This window comes from Medicago sativa, chromosome 4 (assembly GCF_051527215.1).
Source record: "Medicago sativa cultivar Bolivia chromosome 4, Bolivia_mono, whole genome shotgun sequence".
Classification (NCBI taxonomy): domain Eukaryota; kingdom Viridiplantae; phylum Streptophyta; class Magnoliopsida; order Fabales; family Fabaceae; genus Medicago; species Medicago sativa.
Window position 1 is genome coordinate 17,868,810 of NC_140752.1, and position 18,935 is coordinate 17,887,744.

General features: G+C 32.8%; 1 protein-coding gene across 1 annotated transcript; it reads right to left on the reverse strand.

Annotated features, from left to right (window-relative positions):
- Positions 1–1,297: 1,297 nt before the first annotated feature.
- On the reverse strand, positions 1,298–7,161 carry LOC146926874 (putative methionine--tRNA ligase). The gene is made up of 16 exons (XM_085700324.1): positions 6,954–7,161; positions 6,675–6,819; positions 6,412–6,565; positions 6,157–6,312; positions 5,641–6,015; positions 5,163–5,253; positions 4,723–4,829; positions 4,507–4,621; positions 4,261–4,388; positions 3,438–3,503; positions 3,175–3,303; positions 2,938–3,081; positions 2,733–2,853; positions 2,140–2,363; positions 1,917–2,018; positions 1,298–1,742 (listed from the first exon to the last, which is right to left on the reverse strand). Exons 1-16 carry the CDS (start codon positions 7,069–7,071, stop codon positions 1,512–1,514), a joined length of 2,406 nt encoding a protein of 801 aa, XP_085556450.1. The 5' UTR covers positions 7,072–7,161; the 3' UTR covers positions 1,298–1,511.
- Between the last annotated feature and the right edge of the window lie 11,774 nt (positions 7,162–18,935).

The window sequence follows — 18,935 nt, forward strand, 5'->3', positions numbered from 1 at the left end:
TGGGGAAAATACATCATCAACCCTTGGGATAAATTTAAATCTGGTTTTTTTTACCACAAGAAGTTCTTTTTACCCACGGTAAAAAGTTTCTGCGGTTAAAAAAGCAGGTTTAAAATTATCCCATGGGTCGATCACTTCCCCAAATCGGCTACTCACTATTTTACCCCGACGAAAATTGATCACTTTTTACCCCAAAGAGAATATTGAAAAGAAAAAAAAGAAAGAAGAGAAATAGAGGGAGAGAGTGAGGAGGGGGAGAAAGTAATATGGTGTGAGGAATTAGGGAAGTATGGAGGGGTATTTATAGGTAGAAATGGGAGCCTAGGTTGTAACTACCATAAATGTGGTAAAAAAAACGTGTAAAGTTTGTTAAAAACGTGTGGATTGAAGGTTGAAAACCTGACCACCGTCCAAAAAACGTGTGTTCTTGAGGACAGACCACCGGCCAACGTGCGTGAGTTAACTCGCGCATAGGCCAGTGGTGCGTGACTTAAGTCACGCATTGCTTACAACGTGCGTTAGTTAAGTCACGCTGCGTGACTTAACTAATGCAAGGGTATATTTGGAAGCAATGCAGGGCGCGAGCAAAATGTGCTGGGTGGAGAGCAAATCTTCTCCTTTCAAGCTTTGCTAATTTTAACATTACTTATCAACAATAAACGAACCACAAATGGTAGCTCCAAATTTAGACCCCCACCAAGTCCAAGATCATACCCACCATAGGCCACCTTCACCATATTAAAATTGCTTTTCTGACTTCAAGAATTTCCTAATAACACCTAGAAATTTCTAAAATATCCCCAACGGTAGTTAACTCACTTTGCGATTTCCCCCCAAAATCAGTATAGGCTACCTCCCCTATTCACTCATCACCTTGCATCATCATCACCTTACCTCAAAAAAATTCCCCTTTCAAAAAAATTTCTTCAAATTTTGGTTCCAAAGATGGATTGGTAGAAGGTATCTACACACATTTGACGTCAAGAAACAGGTTTTGCAACGTTAAACTCGTTTCCATCTGACTCATTTTTCCTGCTTTTTTTTTTCTTGACATGCACGTGAGCGGTAGTTAACTACCGCTAGGGACTTAGAAACAATTCTAAAATTTTAGAATGGCAGTTCTACTACCTAATTTTTTTATTTTTTTTATTTATTTATGTTCTTACTTTATATTAGATACATGTTAGTTAATTAGTTTTGCAATTATATGTTGATTATTTATAGTTATGGTTGAGAATGCGGATGATGAACTGTTATTTAGAGGCTTCTCTCAATCGTTACACAAAGACAAAACAAATACAACAATCGAACATCTCACTAACATACGAAATGATTTTAGAGGCTGATCTCAATCGTTACACAGACAAAACAAATACAACAATCGTACATCACACATCTTGTTATTGGTAGTTAGCAAATTTAATTTACATTAAGCACACGTGTTTATCAATATCAAGTACTCAAATGAACTTGAATAGTTGTCATTCTCCCTTTTAATCCTTGAGGTTTGTCTACGTTATTGATCCACAACGTATTGACGAAACCTTGCAAACACCAGCTGAAGTGTTAAGTGGAATATTTTTGTAGCATGCTACTAGCCCTTTGTTAATGTGCAGATCGACTTTTAATGTCTCCCAGACTTTCTTTTTTGGGTTTAAGAGTTCGTCGGGGTTGCCTTCATATCCATTGAATGTAATTCTTTCTCCAACACAAGCAGAACTGGGTGGTTCAACCAACTCAACCTAAAGGGTGCAAAACAATAAGAAATTCAAACAAAAATATTGAAGAAAAACAATATTAATAATCATCTCAATCCACATTCAGAAGCGTGCCACGGTGTGTAATTTAAAGTGTTAACAAGAACAGATCCATGTCCACTTTAGTAAAGGAAAAGGCCTTGTGTGTTTTTTCCTTACCTTGGTGTGATCATCATTGGAAGCAGCAAGAACCATTGCTTGAGATTTAATTCCCCTCATGGCTGCTGGCTTTAGGTTGCAAAGTACACAGACCCTTCGGTTCTGAAGAAAGTTGTTAGAATTAAATTATTAATTAATTGATCAGTGGATAAAACCATACCTTCACAACTTGCATTTAAAGGTAATATATACAGATAACAGATCCAGATAGTAATAACCTAACCTGCATTTCATCAACTGGTATATACTTGACAAGTCCACTGACAACAGTTCTTGTCTGTTCTTCACCAACATCAATCTCTTCAACATATAAGGACTCCGCACTAGGATGCTTTTCAACCTTTTTTATGAGACCAACCCGAATATCAAGCCTGGTGATTGTAATATCTTGTTTAGCAGCAGCCTTGTTTTTGGCTTCATTTGATGATTTTTTCTTTGCTTTGCCATCTGTTGCAACAATCAAGCCTGCTTACTACTGACATACACAGATAACAAGATATGCAATAACTCCTATATATCACATTTACTTAAGAAACAAAGGAAAACATGGTCATAACATCAACCACGTTTTTGATATTTATAAACCACATTTTCAGGTGTTTCAACTTTCAACTACACATGGATTTGAACACCTGAAAATTGTGGAATAGTGCCGGTTGTCACATTTTGTGCTTAATTGGGAGGTTTAGAGATTTCTTAAGGTATTATAGTGCCGGTTCATGTTTTTATGAAAATAGTATGTAACACCACATCATTTGTCTTTGTGGCCATCATAAACTCAAAATTCTATTTAGAAATGGATGGAATATAACACACCTGAAACTTTTGTTTTCTTCAATTGCTTAGCAAAATTTTCAGCTTCGGCCTCTGCACGTATAATTCTATCAGCTTGACTTCCTGCAAACTTAATCTTGTAAAACTCTACTTCTTCATCTTTCTGGTAAAGGATTTTGAATACATCAGTGACTCAAAAGCAAAAGCAAAAGCAAAATTGAATAATTTCAGAAAGCAGGCCACTTACCAGCTCCCTGAACAATAGCTTGGGTGTCCCGATCTTATGACCAGCGCTAAGGATATCCCATAGTTTCCTTAGTCTATCAACATCACCGTTATCATCAGAAAGTGAAAGATGTACCTCCGCAGACAAATTTAGCTGCTTAAATACCTTCAAGGCAAAAACCAGAGAAGTAATGTCATGGAATAAGTAAACAAAATACCAACAAAAGTGGAAGAAAAATATACAGGGAAGTAATCTTACCTCAAGAGTGAACGATGGCATAAAAGGTTCCAATAAACAAGCAAGAAGATATACAATGCCAGCAGCAGTTTTTATGACAAGGGAGCAGAGAGAGGGGTTTTCCTTGTAAAGGCGCCAAAATGCGGTTTCCTACAAAGTAAGTTGCACAAGTACTTAAGAAGCAGCTTACACAGATATGTAACATCAACATCAAAATATTAGGAATGAATATTTGAGGTGGGATTAAAACAAAAATAGAGAATGGAGAAATATTCAAAAGTTACCTGCAAATATGCATTCCCCTCACCCGATATACTCATTGCAATTTTTAATCCTTGCTTTAATTTAACCTTCACAGATTTACAATAAGAAATACAATCAGGCTAGTACTAAACAACAAATTAAGAGTCAAAAAGTGCATTCTAGTGATTATAAACTTATTTCAGGTGTTTTATGTTCACAAAACTTATTCTTGTTTCCTATCTTAAAATAAGATCTTAAAGTTGTTTTTATTTTTTATTTCCTCTATTTTTCCTTGACTGTTGCCGCTTCCACTGGAGCCGCCACCTCCACCTGGCACCATCCACTGCCACCCTCCACCTCCACCATCACTGCCACCTGGCACACGCCATTGCCGCTGCTAACATTCTTCACCATTGCCATCCAGCACCTTCCAGAATTGTTGTCGCCACCAGGCACCTTTTGTCATTTTTGGCCTCTAATATCCTCCACTACTGTCCCCACTGCTGCAAGGTACCTTCCACCGTCGCCATCGCTGCCCAACACCATCTACCACTGTTGCAATTTGACGCCCTCTAATGCGCATCATCATCTGGATTCTGGGCACCCTACCCTACTCACTGCCAGTCTGCCAGTGCTGGGTACTCCACTTTCAAAAACATGATATCAAAACAAATTTACCAAGCAAGTTTTTTTTTTTTTCCCAACCCTTAAAATTGTTTTTAAATTAACATTACCAAAATAGATTTGTTTTCTTATGAAAAACATTATTTTAAAATCATCTTATAGAAAAGTTTTCAGAATAAAATAACGTAAGAACACAATCAAACAATATCATGCTATTTCAAAAGGGGGATTAGCAACAACCTTCTCCATTGCTTCTATGTATTGCTCCAAGTAAGCAGCAACTTTATCGGCCAATTTTCTGGTTGGGTCGTGCGAATCAGCGCTTACATCATCCGGAACAGTTGGAATAGTGGAATTATATCCTTCACCTTTACAGGACAAAATTGGTAAGTTAAACAAAAAGTATGTAAAGGACAGTTAATTGTCAATAGCTCCAACAAATCAGCAGAGATTTCAAGAAAAAAAGTACAAAAGAGCTCAACCAACCTTCGGGTTTGGCAATAAAACTCAAAACTCTGTTAACGAAGTTTCCCAAATTATTCAGCAACTCACTATTTAATTTTGCTTGAAAGTCAGACCATGTGAAGTCTGTATCTGATACCTACAAATGCAGAAATACATTCAATAGAGAAAATTAACTTTTTTTTATCTTCATGAGCAAGTAATAAATAAGCGTTACAGACATGTTTAAAATCAAATTACCTCGGGCCTGTTTATGAGCAAGTAATATCTCCATACTTCAACTGGAATATTAGTATCTTTCACGTCGTTACCAAATACCCCGATGCCATCACTCTTAGAAAACTTCCCTATAAATCACTTACGTAAATTTTGTTACTTTAAAATGGTAAAATCACAAACATGATAACATATTCAATGTTGGTCCTGTTTGGCTTCAGAATACGATTTGTTTTCATTTTCTATTACAAAACTGCCACTTTAATTTCACTTTGTTTCATGCTTTCCAATAATTGTTTTCACAGTTTCTTGTACAGGTCTTAGAAAACAAGAAACATAGTAAAAACAAGATGGTGATTTTGAAATAAAAAAATGTTACTTATTCTGAAATTGAAAGTGAAAATAAGAAATTAAAACATTTCTTTAAATATTGTCAATATGCATCGTTCGCCGAGATTACTAACCTGATTCATACTTCAAGTATTCGGTAGCACTAATAGTCTTCGCTGAAGTCCAATTTTCACCGGTTCCGAGTAGAGTAGATGGAAATATTACCTGTAGAATAAATTCCATCAGTTAGCAAATAACAGTCCAATATCCATAACTCAGTCTATCAATCAATGAAAAGCTAGATCAGTAGCTTTTGTTTTAAAACTTCACTGAGCAAATAGCTGCTACAACAAGATTTAAAACATAGAAATTGGCATTATATAAGGGCAAAGCAAGAGGTGCCAAATTAAGTACTAAGAAGCTGCTTAAACGATAAGAGCATAGGATAGACACATGTTGATCAGGATATACAAATAAAAAGCTGCTTAAAAAAAGAGTGGCATAATATTAACTCAAAATAGTTCAATCATTTTAAAAAAAAAAAAAGTACCGATAGTTGACAAAACATCACATAATAACTATAAAGTCCTCAAATTGGAGAGGATAACTTACACTATGGAACAATATATTGTCCTTTCCCATAAACTGAAACAGCTCCACATTATCTGGATTTTTCCACCATTTCTCCCAATCATGTGTGTAGCAAGCCGTAATCGAAATGTATCCAATAGGCGCATCGAACCAGACATAGAAAACCTTGTCACTGTATTTTTCATGTGGAACGGGAACCCCCCACTTCATATCTCTGGTAATGCATCGCCGCTCTAATCCATCTCTGAGTCGTGCATTGGTTGTTTGAATAGCATTCTGACTCCATGAACCGACCACAGACATCTTGTTGATGTATTTTTCCAATTCATCTTTCAACAGAGGGAGCTCAAGAAAAAAGTGGTCTGTATCACGAAGACGGGGACTTTTTTCACAAACCTGTTACAGTGCCAAAAACTCCTTAAAATTTGTGTACACACTCCCAAACAAATTGTAAAAATACATAGCATGTGTGCTAACCAAGTTTCCAACAAAAAAAAAAATGTAAAATAGAGCGAAAATTCAAGAAGTGGTTACTACCTTGCACCTCGGATCCTTCAATTCGGTTGGATTAAGGAGCTTTCCGCACATGTCACACTGATCTCCTCGGGCAGAATTGTTTTCACACCCAGGAGTTGGACATGTACCTTCTACAAGCCGGTCACATAAAAACCTTGCGCATGTATCACAATAAAGCTGAAATATTTTTATAAGCATTTAAGTCAAGTGTAACAAAGAGGAATAAAACAAATAGACATTAACCAAAGAAATAAATAAAAAAAGACAACAAAACACCTGCTCCACTGTACTCTCGGAGAGCCATTTGTTATCAAATATCTTTTTGAAAATTGACTGGCAAATTTCAGTTTGCTCAAGGGAAGAGGTCCGGCCGAATTTATCAAAGCTTATGTCGAACCAATCATAGACCTCCTTATGAATAGCATGGTATCTACACAAAAGCACATAAAGAAAACACTATGAATGAAATTCTGCTCAATAACTTACTAATCGCAACAATTACAACAAGCAATATAAATAGAAAACAAATGAGATAATACTTGTCAGCAATTTCTTTGGGAGAACAATTTTCTTCCAAGGCTCTCGTTACAATTGGAGTACCATACTCATCAGTACCACAGACGTATAAGACATTATAACCCCTTAGTCGGCAGTAACGAGCAAACACATCGGCACTTAACACGCCTGGTAAAAAAAAACAAAAATTAAAGGAGACATGGATGATCGAATTCAAATTGAGAGAGAGAGAGAGAGAGAGAGAGAGAGAGAGAGAGAGAGAGAGAGAGAGAGAGAGAGAGAGAGAGAGAGAGGTGACTGACATCCAATGATGTTGCCGAGATGAGGTACGTTGTTGACATAAGGTAGAGCACTCGTGATGAGGATGTTGCGTTTACCTTCCACGGGAAGAACCTTCCCTGTTTTCCGATTTTCAATCATTATGGATTCTAAAATTTGAAACGTTTTGAGTCAGAATAAGAAAAGGGAGGGTACGTTGCAAGTCGTAACAAGAAAAGGGCGATTAGGGTTTATCAATAATACTTGATGCAAAAACTAAACATTCATCCTATTTATTTATTATATATTATAGTCTCAATCGTAAATCAAAATCCAATCGTTATAAAAATAAACAATATCTTCCTTAAAAATCGTTATAAAAATAAACAATATCTTCCTTAAAATAAATAAATAAATCAATAGTGTTTTTTTTGGTGGTAATAAATAAATAAATCAATAGTGTTTTTTTTGGTGGTGGTCGGGTTTGAACCCCATACCTTGCATATTTTGATTTATTTATTTATTTGGTGGTGGCCGGGGTTTGAACACCGGACCTTGCATATTTTATGTTTATGTATTGTACATACCAACTGAGTTAAGCTCACGAGGACAAAATAAATCAATAGTGTGTGTGTGTGTGGGTGTGTGTGTGTGTGTGTGTGTGTGTGTGTGTGTATATATATATATATATATATCAATAGTATCAATCAATCAATAGTATCAGTAGTATATAAAGTAAAGTTTTTTATGTTGTGTTACTTCCACGTTCATTCTCAATATTTTTACTATATTTTCTATTTTTTAAAACCAATATTTTATTTGACATAAATATCTCAACAAACATTTGATCTTATCCAATCAATATTTTATTTATTAATTTATTTTTATTGAATTTCTAATATTTTATGTAGCATAAATATCTCAACAAACTACATATAACTTTCAATGGTTTTTTTTTTTTTTAGGAAAGGAAGCTTCAATTAATTACTAAGTAATCTTTTAGCACCGTATCATACAGTTAGTTTTTCCTTTTGACGAAAAAAAGGTTTCGATTATTTACTTTTTTTTTTTTGAAGGAAGGCTTCGATTACTGTTTTCCTTCTTCAGGTTTGCCAAACACCAATTCTATTATTTATCTTACGTATACTTTGATGTATGTGTGTCTGTGTGTGTCTATATATAATTCAACCACTTTCTAATGCTACTTTTTAATATAATAACGTGTTTTCATCTTTTTGTTATTTTTATTTTTTGATTTTTGAAGTCAACTTTTCAAACATCTTAAACACTTCTACTAATGTTTACACACACACACACACACACACACACACACACTTACAATACCTTGATTCAATTTTGATTCCCACCTAACCAAATCATAAATTTGATCATTCTGTTTTTTATTTTTCTTTTCCAAAAATTATGGCTACAAAATTTAATTCCATTGACGACGTCAATCAATCAATAGGATATAAATAAAGTAAAGTATTTTATGTCACATTTAGATTGCACGTTTATTCTCAAATTTTTTATTAATCTTCAATTTTTACATGAAGATTTAATTTTGCATAGATAAATCAACAAATTCTTTCTTTTAACCAACACATGTTGGCTCAGTTGGTAAGGAACGGGCCACTTCCCCTCAGAAGGTTGTGTGTTCGATTCCCGCTGCCGATGTGAGGACGGTGTTGGTGGGTGATCTGTAAGTACCTCTGTAAGTGCCCTTTGGGCCCGGAGGCCTGCCCTGACCCTGGTGGTGACCGGAGCCAAACCCACCTAAACTTTTTGTAACAAAAAAAAAAACAAATTCTTTCTTTTCATCAAAAAGATTATCTTCTTCTTTCTATTTAGCATCCCTCTCTCTCTTTCTCTCTAAACAAACTATATTCATTACATTGATATTTTCCAATGTAAGTGCCCTTTGGGTCCGGAGGCCTGCCCTGACCCTGGTGGTGACCGGAGCCAAACCCACCTAAACTTTTTGTAACAAAAAAAAAAAACAAATTTTTTCTTTTCATCAAAAAGATTATCTTCTTCTTTCTATTTAGCATCTCTCTCTCTTTCTCTCTCAACAAACTATATTCATTACATTGATATTTTCCAATAAATATGTTACTTCATTATCTGATTAAATAATAATTTTTTCGTACAATTATTAAATGCATAATTTAATTTTATCATAATTTATTTCAATAGTTTATTTTTTTTTTCATATTCAATATTTTTGTCGCTTTCACATTTGTTTTGAATATTTTTTATTTTTAAATAATATTTATTTTAATTTGATATAAATATACCAATGTGCATTTTTTTAATGTTTTTTATTTAATTAAATTTTTATTTATTTATATTTTATAAATATTTTATTAATTATTTTTTATGTAGCATAAATATCTCAACAAACTAAATATATTATATATTTTATGTTTTGTTTTTGTTATTTCTTATCTTTTAAAACCTAATTTTTATAATTGCTTAAATTATCTGATACTTCGTTTCTTTTTTTTATCTTTTAGCATCATATTCCAATTCAAACTTTAACTATAAATCTAGGTTATTTTTGTTTTATTTCCAATTTTTAATGTTGTTTTATTTTACTTTATCATAGTTTATTTCAATAAATTTCTTTTTTTTCAAATTTTTAGTGTATTTTATTTATTATTTTTTATGTAACATAATTGTCTCAACAAACTACATATATTATGTCCCCGTAAGCTTAGTTCAGTTGGTAAGGTTTTGGTTCAAGGTTTTAAAACCACGGCCACCACAAAAAAAAAACTACATATATTATATCTTTTTCTTTCTTTAAATGGTTTTTGTTATATTTTATCTTTAAAACCTAATTTTAAAATTGCTCAAATTATTTGTTATTTCTTTATCTTTTAGCATCATATGCATAGTTTTAAAACTCGGCTCGGCAATCGACTCGGTAAGGTCATTGAGTCACTGGTTCAATGGTTGAACCATTGGGTCACTGGTTGAACCGCATGACTGAATCGGTTTAAATCGGATGACTCGGTTGTATACCTCGGTCCTTATAACACTTGTATAGACATTTAACCGGATAAAATATGATGATTCAATCACCAAAAAAATATATAAAAAATCTAAAAATATAAATTAACATTATTTCCTAAACTTACTTTATTTAAGATTCATTGATTTAATAAAAAAAACTAATATTCAATGGTTGAACCGCATGACTGAATCGGTTTAAATCGGATGACTCGGTTGTATACCTCGGTCCTTATAACACTTGTATAGACATTTAACCGGATAAAATATGATGATTCAATCACCAAAAAAATATATAAAAAATCTAAAAATATAAATTAACATTATTTCCTAAACTTACTTTATTTAAGATTCATTGATTTAATAAAAAAAACTAATATTCAATTTAGTTAAAGAAAAAAACGTTAAAAAAATAAGAAGAAACAAAGAAGAAAAGGTTATTAAAGAATAAAAAGAGGAAAATTGCTTTTCTGACATAGGAAACTTCACAATGACACAAGTAAAATACTTAAATGCCCCCATCGGTAGTTAACTACCGTTCTGCAAACCGGCGGTAGTTAACTGCCGCTAGCACTCAGCGGTAGTTAACTACCGCTGACTTCATTTTTCAGTTTATGCCTATACAACATATGTACGTTTTCAAATTCTGCTCTTCCTTCACCTCAGACAACACCCTTCTTCTCTTCCTTCACCTCAGACATAATACCTGATTCCATTTTCATATACCACTGAATCTTGCTACTTTCCTTGTTTATAGATCACTTTCATATACCACTGAATCTTGTTACTCTTGCTACTCTTGTGGGCCAGTATGAACTATTCCAAATTATTCTCATCACATGATTCATATGCTTTTTGATTTTATATAATGATGTCATCAATTGTTTAGCAAATTAGGGGTGGAAACTTATAAAGGGTGTTACTAGTGAATTTTGTAATCATGGGTGTGATTTTGTTTTTTTTAGATTTGATTAATGCGGTGATTGACTGTTTGGTGATTAAAAACAGAACCTTTTGGTGATTAAAAACAGAACCTTTACATAAGTGAATGATGTCGGGGAAATGAAGTTTAGATTTTGAGGTAAAGGAAGAGAAGATTTTGCAGTTCCTTATTCACCGTGAGTTATGGAAATAAGGAATAAGTAATAGGCATAAACTGACAAATGAATTCAGCGGTAGTTAACTACCGCTGAGTGCCAGCGGCAGTTAACTACCGCCAGTTTGCAGAACGGTAGTTAACTATCGCTGGGGGCATTTAAGTATTTTATTTGTGTCATTGTGAAGTTTCCTATGTCAAAAAAGCAATTTTCTAAAAAGAGAAGAACAACGGGGCTTGAAATAATGGGCTTAGACAACCCGAAACCCATCTTTTAGTTTGAGTTCTTTCAAAGTCCTAATTATGGTAGTTTTGCAGCAATAAAAAAAAAAGAGTATTACTTTTCCCACCTTATGCCTTTCCTCGCACGCCCTATTTTTTTTCTTCCAATTTTACCCCTGGTCCGGATTTTGTATTATGGATTGAATTGTTAGAATTTTTCAGATGTTTCAGGATTTTAAAATCCGGAATAGTATTTTAGCAGAACTTTTGCAATTTTAAGCTCTACAATTCGTAAAATAAAATGCGAATAAAATAAAAAACAGAAATAAAAAGACACAAACATAAAAACAACTCATTTTATTAATATATGAACAATACATTACAATAATTTTCAAGCTTTTTAAGTTTATTACATAAGATCCTAAATCTATTTCTAATCTCCTAAGAGCCTAATTCTAATCTCCTAAGAGCCTAACCACTAGTATGTGATAGGACATGCCAGTAGTTTGGCTATTGGAGGAAAACCGGAGGAGGAGGGAAGAGGAGGGCGGGAAGAAGAAAACAATGCCCCTGAGGGAGGTGGGGGGTGCTCAAACTTACACCCAGACAGGCGAAGCTAAGAACTACACTGACCTACATGACCCTCAGATGAACTGCACTTAGTTGCAGCGCGGTTCCATCCTCATTGACCGTTCATACAAACCCTGAAAGTTTTCAACGAGGCTCTTACCTATGAAAGGCCAACGATAGAAAACCATGGTTGTAGAAGGAAGAAGAGGAGGAGAGGATGGTGTGAGAAATGGTGGGGTTTGGAAGGCTATTTATAGGGAGGGGTGGGTCAAAAACGGTTGGGAGGCCATAAATGCAGTCAAAAAACGTGGTGAAACACGTTTTTTTGACTTGACCACCAACAAAAACATGTGGTGCAGACCACCGGCCATGACTGACGCATTCCAGAATATAAAATCCGGAATGTACGTCTGTTTTCCGGAATATAAAATCCGGATTAATGGGATAATGGTGAACGAGGGAAAAGTTGGAACTTCTTGTAGGGCTAAGGGCATTCCGGAATGTAAAATCCGGAACGCTTCAGCATTGGATTCTTTTGAAAGAGAGCTTGGATTCTTTTCAAAGAGAGCCATTAATGTGGGTTTGGACGGTTGCAACCACTAACACGTTTTCATTGACTGTATTAATGACCTAGGACTTGTTTTAGGTTATAAATAGGCTTCCATCTTCAACAAATACATTCATTCTTCACTTCACCTCTTTTCTTCCATTTTCTTCAAATGTTTCTAGTTTTTTAGGGGTGTCGGTGGTGTCATGGTCATTGTTGACCGTTCATATGAACCCTGCAATTGCATTGCAACTTGTGTGGGGTCCATATAACGGTCAACAGAGACCCTTGACATCAAAGAAAGACACAAAAAAGCACACAACATCTGGTTCGGATTTCATATTCCGGAAATCACTAACAATCTTGTCCGAATTACGTAATCCGGACCAGGGGTATTTTTGGAATTTTTGCAGGGCGTGCGAGAAGGCAGTAGGGTGGGAAAAGTAAATCTCTAAAAAAAATTGTGACATTTCATACAAAATCATAATTGTTATAAAACTAAAGGAATAGGAACAAGAATAAAGTAAAGAAAATTAGAGAAGGAGAAAGAAAGTGAAGAGAGATTATTCTATTATTATCTTGTGATGTACAATATGTTACATGTGGTCTCTATTTATAGAGAAGTACAATGATATGACTTAAGAGTTAAGTACTTAAATGATAACTACAAATATGCGTGACTTAGCGGATAAGTAATATGGTGTCACTAAAGAGATAAGTACAAGGGTTTGTGGACATCCACTTATTATATTCATAACACTCCCCCTTGGATGTCCATCAAGGATATGCCTCATTAAAACCTTACTAGAGGAAAACCCAGTGGGAAAAAATTCTAGTGAAGGAAAAAGAGTACAACATCCTTTTGTGTCATAATCTGCCTCGTTAAAAACCTTACCAGGAAAACCAATGGGATAAAACCATGGTTAAGGGAAAAAGAGTGCATAACACATTTTTGTCTCCCCCTCATAAAAAAAATTATATATGAGATGAAGAAAGTCAAATAATCTTTTATGCTTGTTACTCAAAAGCTTCACTTGATGGTGACTTTGTAGAAAGATCTAATTTATCTCCATATTCTTCTCTAAATTAGCAGCTCTTGAGATATCTTCATATTGAGTTGTTGAAAGAACCTCCTTTCAAAATTAGAAAACTGCAAGTTTCTTGTATGTATAAAATCATAATCCTTAATAAAGAACATTCTCCACTTCCTTGATTATCTGCATTTACTAATATTGACAAAAACAAAATACCACGATATATATAATAAGTAAAATACATTAGTGTCCTCACTTGATCAATTCAAGTTGTTCATAATTTTTTTGAGGACATGGTTTTTACTTACGTCAAGTGACATCTCAATCATTCTAGTGTATAATCAATTAAATTTGTCCATATCAACATTTATATAACAAATTTTAGAATCTCTTCAGGAGTTCTAATAATATTTTATACCATTATCATAAAATCGATTATAACAAATTCATTTCCATATCCTTAAAATGGACAAATGATGTCATCTTTCCAATAGTTTTGATAATGTATCTCACACAAATGAAATCCTTAAGGGAGTTTCATATAATCATCTCTATCAAGTGAGCCATATACAAATAAATTGTAACACATCTTTAATATAATTTGAGCCTTTCATGTGCTATTGAACTTAATCAAGTGTGAAAAAGTTCTTGAATTCACTTCAGGTGAATATGTCTTAAACAATATGTTTCTTAAAAATAAATGGTAGATATTTACCAATTCACTTTAGGTGAACATATCAAACTCTATATATATGTATATTACCATACTAATTCCCTTTTCGCGTGAAAAATCATATATAGTCATTTAACTTCACACCTTCAAGTGTGCGGACTACAAGTCCAAACAAAATCTGCTTCATGAAGCGAGTTTGATTTCACTAGAATTGTCTCTTTTCATTATGTAGATATTTTCTTTATCTATAATCTTTAGTCGACTTTAACACATGATCCTCATTATTACTTATCACATATAGCGCTATATTATATGCAAAAACACGTCAACGTTGACTTCATTTCGGTTCCATCTCATTCCATTGAGATCTTTTATTCATGACATAATTTATCAATATTTTATAAGTTTCAGGTACCTGATTAGTTCTTCTGGAACTGAAAAATCAATTATGTCAGAAAACTCTTTTAGAGTTTCTATATCCTCGTTTGGGTTATCTTTCCTTTAAGCTTCTTTTCTTATTCAAGGCTTTTTATATTTGGAACCGATTGATCTATCATGCTTTAGGCACGACTGAGACTCATTTGCAATATTAGATTATCTTATATGGATATCTATTTCGTTTTTAGCAGCTAATATTAGATTTGTTTACCTTTGCAAATGTGTTATATCTTGAGGATCAAGACGAGACAATAATATTTCCTTTCAAATAATTTATTTGAACTTCAGGTTCACAATTTTATCACTCCCCCTAATATTGGGAAAACTATTCCATCAATTGATAATCAACCTACTAGGTTGTAAACAAGTTGGCTCAATACAATTAATGATAGATGAAGATTTATATCAAATATATTTTCCCAATATTCTTTCAAGATTTATCATAGTGCATTATATTGGAGCAATTGTGACATACACAACACATCCAAAAATTCACTTAGATGAGAAATATCAGGTTGTTAACCTTAAACCAATGATAAATTAAAGGGAGAACTTACATATAGTTAGGGTTGGGAATAGGCCAGGCCGGCCTACAGGGGCCTACGGCCTGGCCTGTTTTGGCCTGGCCTGGCCTGGCCTGTTTCGTAGATAGGCCTAGGCTTAGGCTTTTTAAAAAGCCTGTTTAGTTAAATAGGCCAGGCTTAGGCTTCCAGAAAAGCCTGTTAAGCCTAATAGGCTGGCCTATTAATACTATTTATTAAAAAATGTTTTTTTATATTAAAATAATTGCATATATTAAAAATATAAATATCTTTTTCTCTATCTATTAGTCCCTTAATAGGCTTTGTTGTTATAGGCTTTTAAGTAGGCTTTAATCTAGTTAAAATTTACTTGTAGTTAAATAGGCTTTTAAGTAGGCTTTAAGGCTTGTTTAGCTTATTTAGTAGGCTAAATGAACTATTTGATGACCTTAATATAAAGTAGGCCTGTAAGTAGGCTTTCAGGCCAGTCCAGGCTTTTAAATAGGCCAGGCCAGGCCCAGAAAAACGGCCTATGATAGGCCATAGGCCAGGCTCAGGCCTGTAAATTTTTTCGTAGGCCAGGCTCAGGCCTATCAAAGCCTGGCCTGGCCTGGCCTATTCCCACCCCTACATATAGTAATGTGTTGGCTTGATGCAAATAAATATCTCAATATACAAGATTATTGATTCCCAAAATTGAGTTTATAAGGCATGATCTCATAACCAAAATAGAGTTTATAAGGTATGGTCTGATAAGTATCAATCATACAATTAACTTTAGACGTCTAAAGAATGGATCTTCAAGTCCATTTTTATGAGCATATGCTACAAGTTGTTCAATATCAGTTACAAATGATAGTTATCAAATGATTTCTGAAAAATTCAGAAAATAAACTCTTAGTCAAATTTGTTGACAAAGTAATCTCACAAACTTCTGGTTGTGAGTTAACAATAACCATACATGTGATCATTTAGTTGATGCATCGATTCAAATCATATAATATCCAAGTGATTCACATGATCAGTGTATTAATTTAAATATCACCTTATGTAAGTGAGAGACTCGTTCTTTTAAATTGCCAACTTCCTATGGGAACTAGTAACATACAATAGTTACTAGATTGAAGAATCTTCTGGCTCTTCAATATATATCCATTTTTTTCAACTAGTTTATGCATCATAATAGATCCGGGATAACCCAACCGGTCTTGCCAACAATTTGTAAACTTCGGGTTTACAATAACATGTGCTTCCATTGCACTAATAATATAAATTGTAAACTTCAGGTTTACAATAATAGTGCTTCCATTGCACAAATAATATAATATGTAAACTTCAGGTTTACAATAATTTGTTACTTCTATCCCAAATTTGTTGCAAGGTTGTTACATTCGTAACAAAAAAATGTTTCTCATTAAATAGTTTGTTACATTAATTTGTTACATAACAATTTAAAATATAGAAACTAAAATTTTCAAAGATAAAATTAAAAGCATTAGAGATTTATGTACCAAATCAATATGTTTTTGAAGATTCACATAACAAAAAAAAATCATTCAAAAATTAGGCAACAAATTAATATATTTATAGGGGTGTATGTTACAAAAACTAGAATTTATTCACAGACTAATCTTTTATTAATTTGTTCCATAAAATTTGTTTTGAACGAAAATTTGTTATGAAAGTTTGTTACAAAAATATGTAGAATTCATCCTATATGAAACAATTTTCAATTTCAAAAATCATATATGCTATTGGTTAAACAAACAATTCATATAACAATCCTTTTTGTGGAAATTTTCAACTAATCACAAATTAAAATAAAATTTAGCAACATAGCTAAATTGAATTCAAGTATTAAAATTAGATCTTCAAGAACTATATAACTTCTAATTTATTTGTGCAATCCTTCAGAGATGCATATCATTGGATTTAATTGAATTCTTCGGGAGTTCATGGAGAATAAAAATTGAGTTTTTATGTTATTCAATAACTACTCAAAATCAAATCAATTCTTTGTGCAATCCATTAGGGATGCATCACTATTGAATTCTTTAGGAATTCATGGAGGATAAAGATTGATTTTTAAGTTCTTCAAGAACTATGCAATAAATTTAAACCATAAAATCAATTCTCCAAGTAGTCCTTCATAGATAACGCTTTTGAATTCTTCAGGAATTCAAAGCAAAAAATATTAAGTTCTTTGGGAACTACGCTGTTGAATTTTTTTAGAAATTCATAGAGAATAATATTGAGTTCTTCAAGAACTACGATTTTGAATTCTTCAGGAATTCACAAAAAAATAATAGTGAGTTCTTCATGAACCACACTTTTGAATTCTTCCAGAATTCACATAGAGTAATATTGAGTTCTTCAGGAACCATATAATAGATCTCTTTGATTTTGTAATATGAGATCAATCCTTATGCAATACTTCAGGATTGCATATGGAATAAATAAACACAATAATATAATACAATTCACATAATAATGATTTAGTGTATCTATTAGGCACTGATTCGAATTGATGGAATTGTAACAGTATAGTCTATAATCATCGATACAAAAATTAAATTTTATTTACATAAAAAATAGATTAAGAAGAATTGCATACCTCAATTGGTTAGAGCGTCGTGCTGATAACGTGTTATAAAACTAAAGAAATAGGAACAAGAATAAAGTAGAGAGAAGTAGAGAAGGAGAAAGAAAGTGAAGAGAGATTATTCTATTATTCTCTTGTGATGTCCAATATATTACATGTGGTCTCTATTTATAGAGAAGTACAATGATATGACTTAAGAGTTAAGTACTTAAATGATAACTACAAATATGTGTGACTTAGCGGATAAGTAATATAATGTCACTAAAGAGATAAGTACAAGGGTTTGTGGATATCCACTTATTATATTCATAACAATAATGTACTTTTTCAAACCGAAATAGTCTTTTAATCGAATTGCATCAAATTGTTATTATTCACTAATAATCAATATTATTGATTAAAATAAATCAAAACAAATAAAATATCAAAACTATTTTATAAAAACCAAAAAAATTGAACCGAATTGTACAGATAAATTTAAATACTATTACCCTTTCATTATACACAAAATTGAACCGAATTTTTACTTTGACAAAATCAGAAGTCCATTCATCAGCAGCAGCCAAATATATAGAGATGTCACAGAAAATGTGGGATTAGCCGAAACCTTGAAATAAGAATTAAAATTGTCTTGTATACTTTTTTTTAACAATCATCTACATCATTTGTCAAAAAAAATAAAATAATAATCATCTACATCAAACATGTGGATGTTTTGAAAATATACTAATAATACACGCTTTGATTTGATTAATAATATCAAGAAGTGAAAATCACTATTGCCAAACGGAGCCATATACATTTTTTTTAACTTTACGGAACAACATCATGAAATTAACAAATGAAGCTGTAAAAATAGCTGAAAAGGGCTAAACAAAATTACCTTTTAAAAGGCAACGATAATGACATAAAAAATTAACAACGGTACTAAGTTGGTAGTAGAAGTAGAACTAGAAAACAGTGACTATAAAGTTAAATAAAATATGTAAATTAAAATGTCACTCTCATCTCATTTAATTAGTTGGGAACCTTTGACCATGGGATTGATAGGATCCAATTCCGACAAATTTGGATACCAGAAGATCTACTAGTAGAAAGTGACTAATCGTCAATGAAAAACCCTCAACAAAAATTAGTAAAGAATAAAAACAAATTGAAGTGAAAAGAAACAAAATTTTAAGGTAAAAATGTTATTATTTTGCTGTTTGGATTTTCTTATGATATAAAATGTATGTATTGGTTTCGTATCTTTCTAAAATTTAATTAGAAGTAAGAAAAGGGGTACCGGATTACACCTCCACATATGTT

Coding starts and splice junctions, on each gene's coding strand:
- LOC146926874 (XM_085700324.1), bottom strand. CDS start 7,071: ATGATTGAAAATCGGAAAACAGGGAAGGTTCTTCCCGTGGAAGGTAAA. Junction 6,016..6,156: donor TGAAGGATCCGAGGTGCAAG/GTAGTAACCACT, acceptor GCACTGTAACAG/GTTTGTGAAAAAAGTCCCCG. Junction 2,019..2,139: donor TACCAGTTGATGAAATGCAG/GTTAGGTTATTA, acceptor AACTTTCTTCAG/AACCGAAGGGTCTGTGTACT.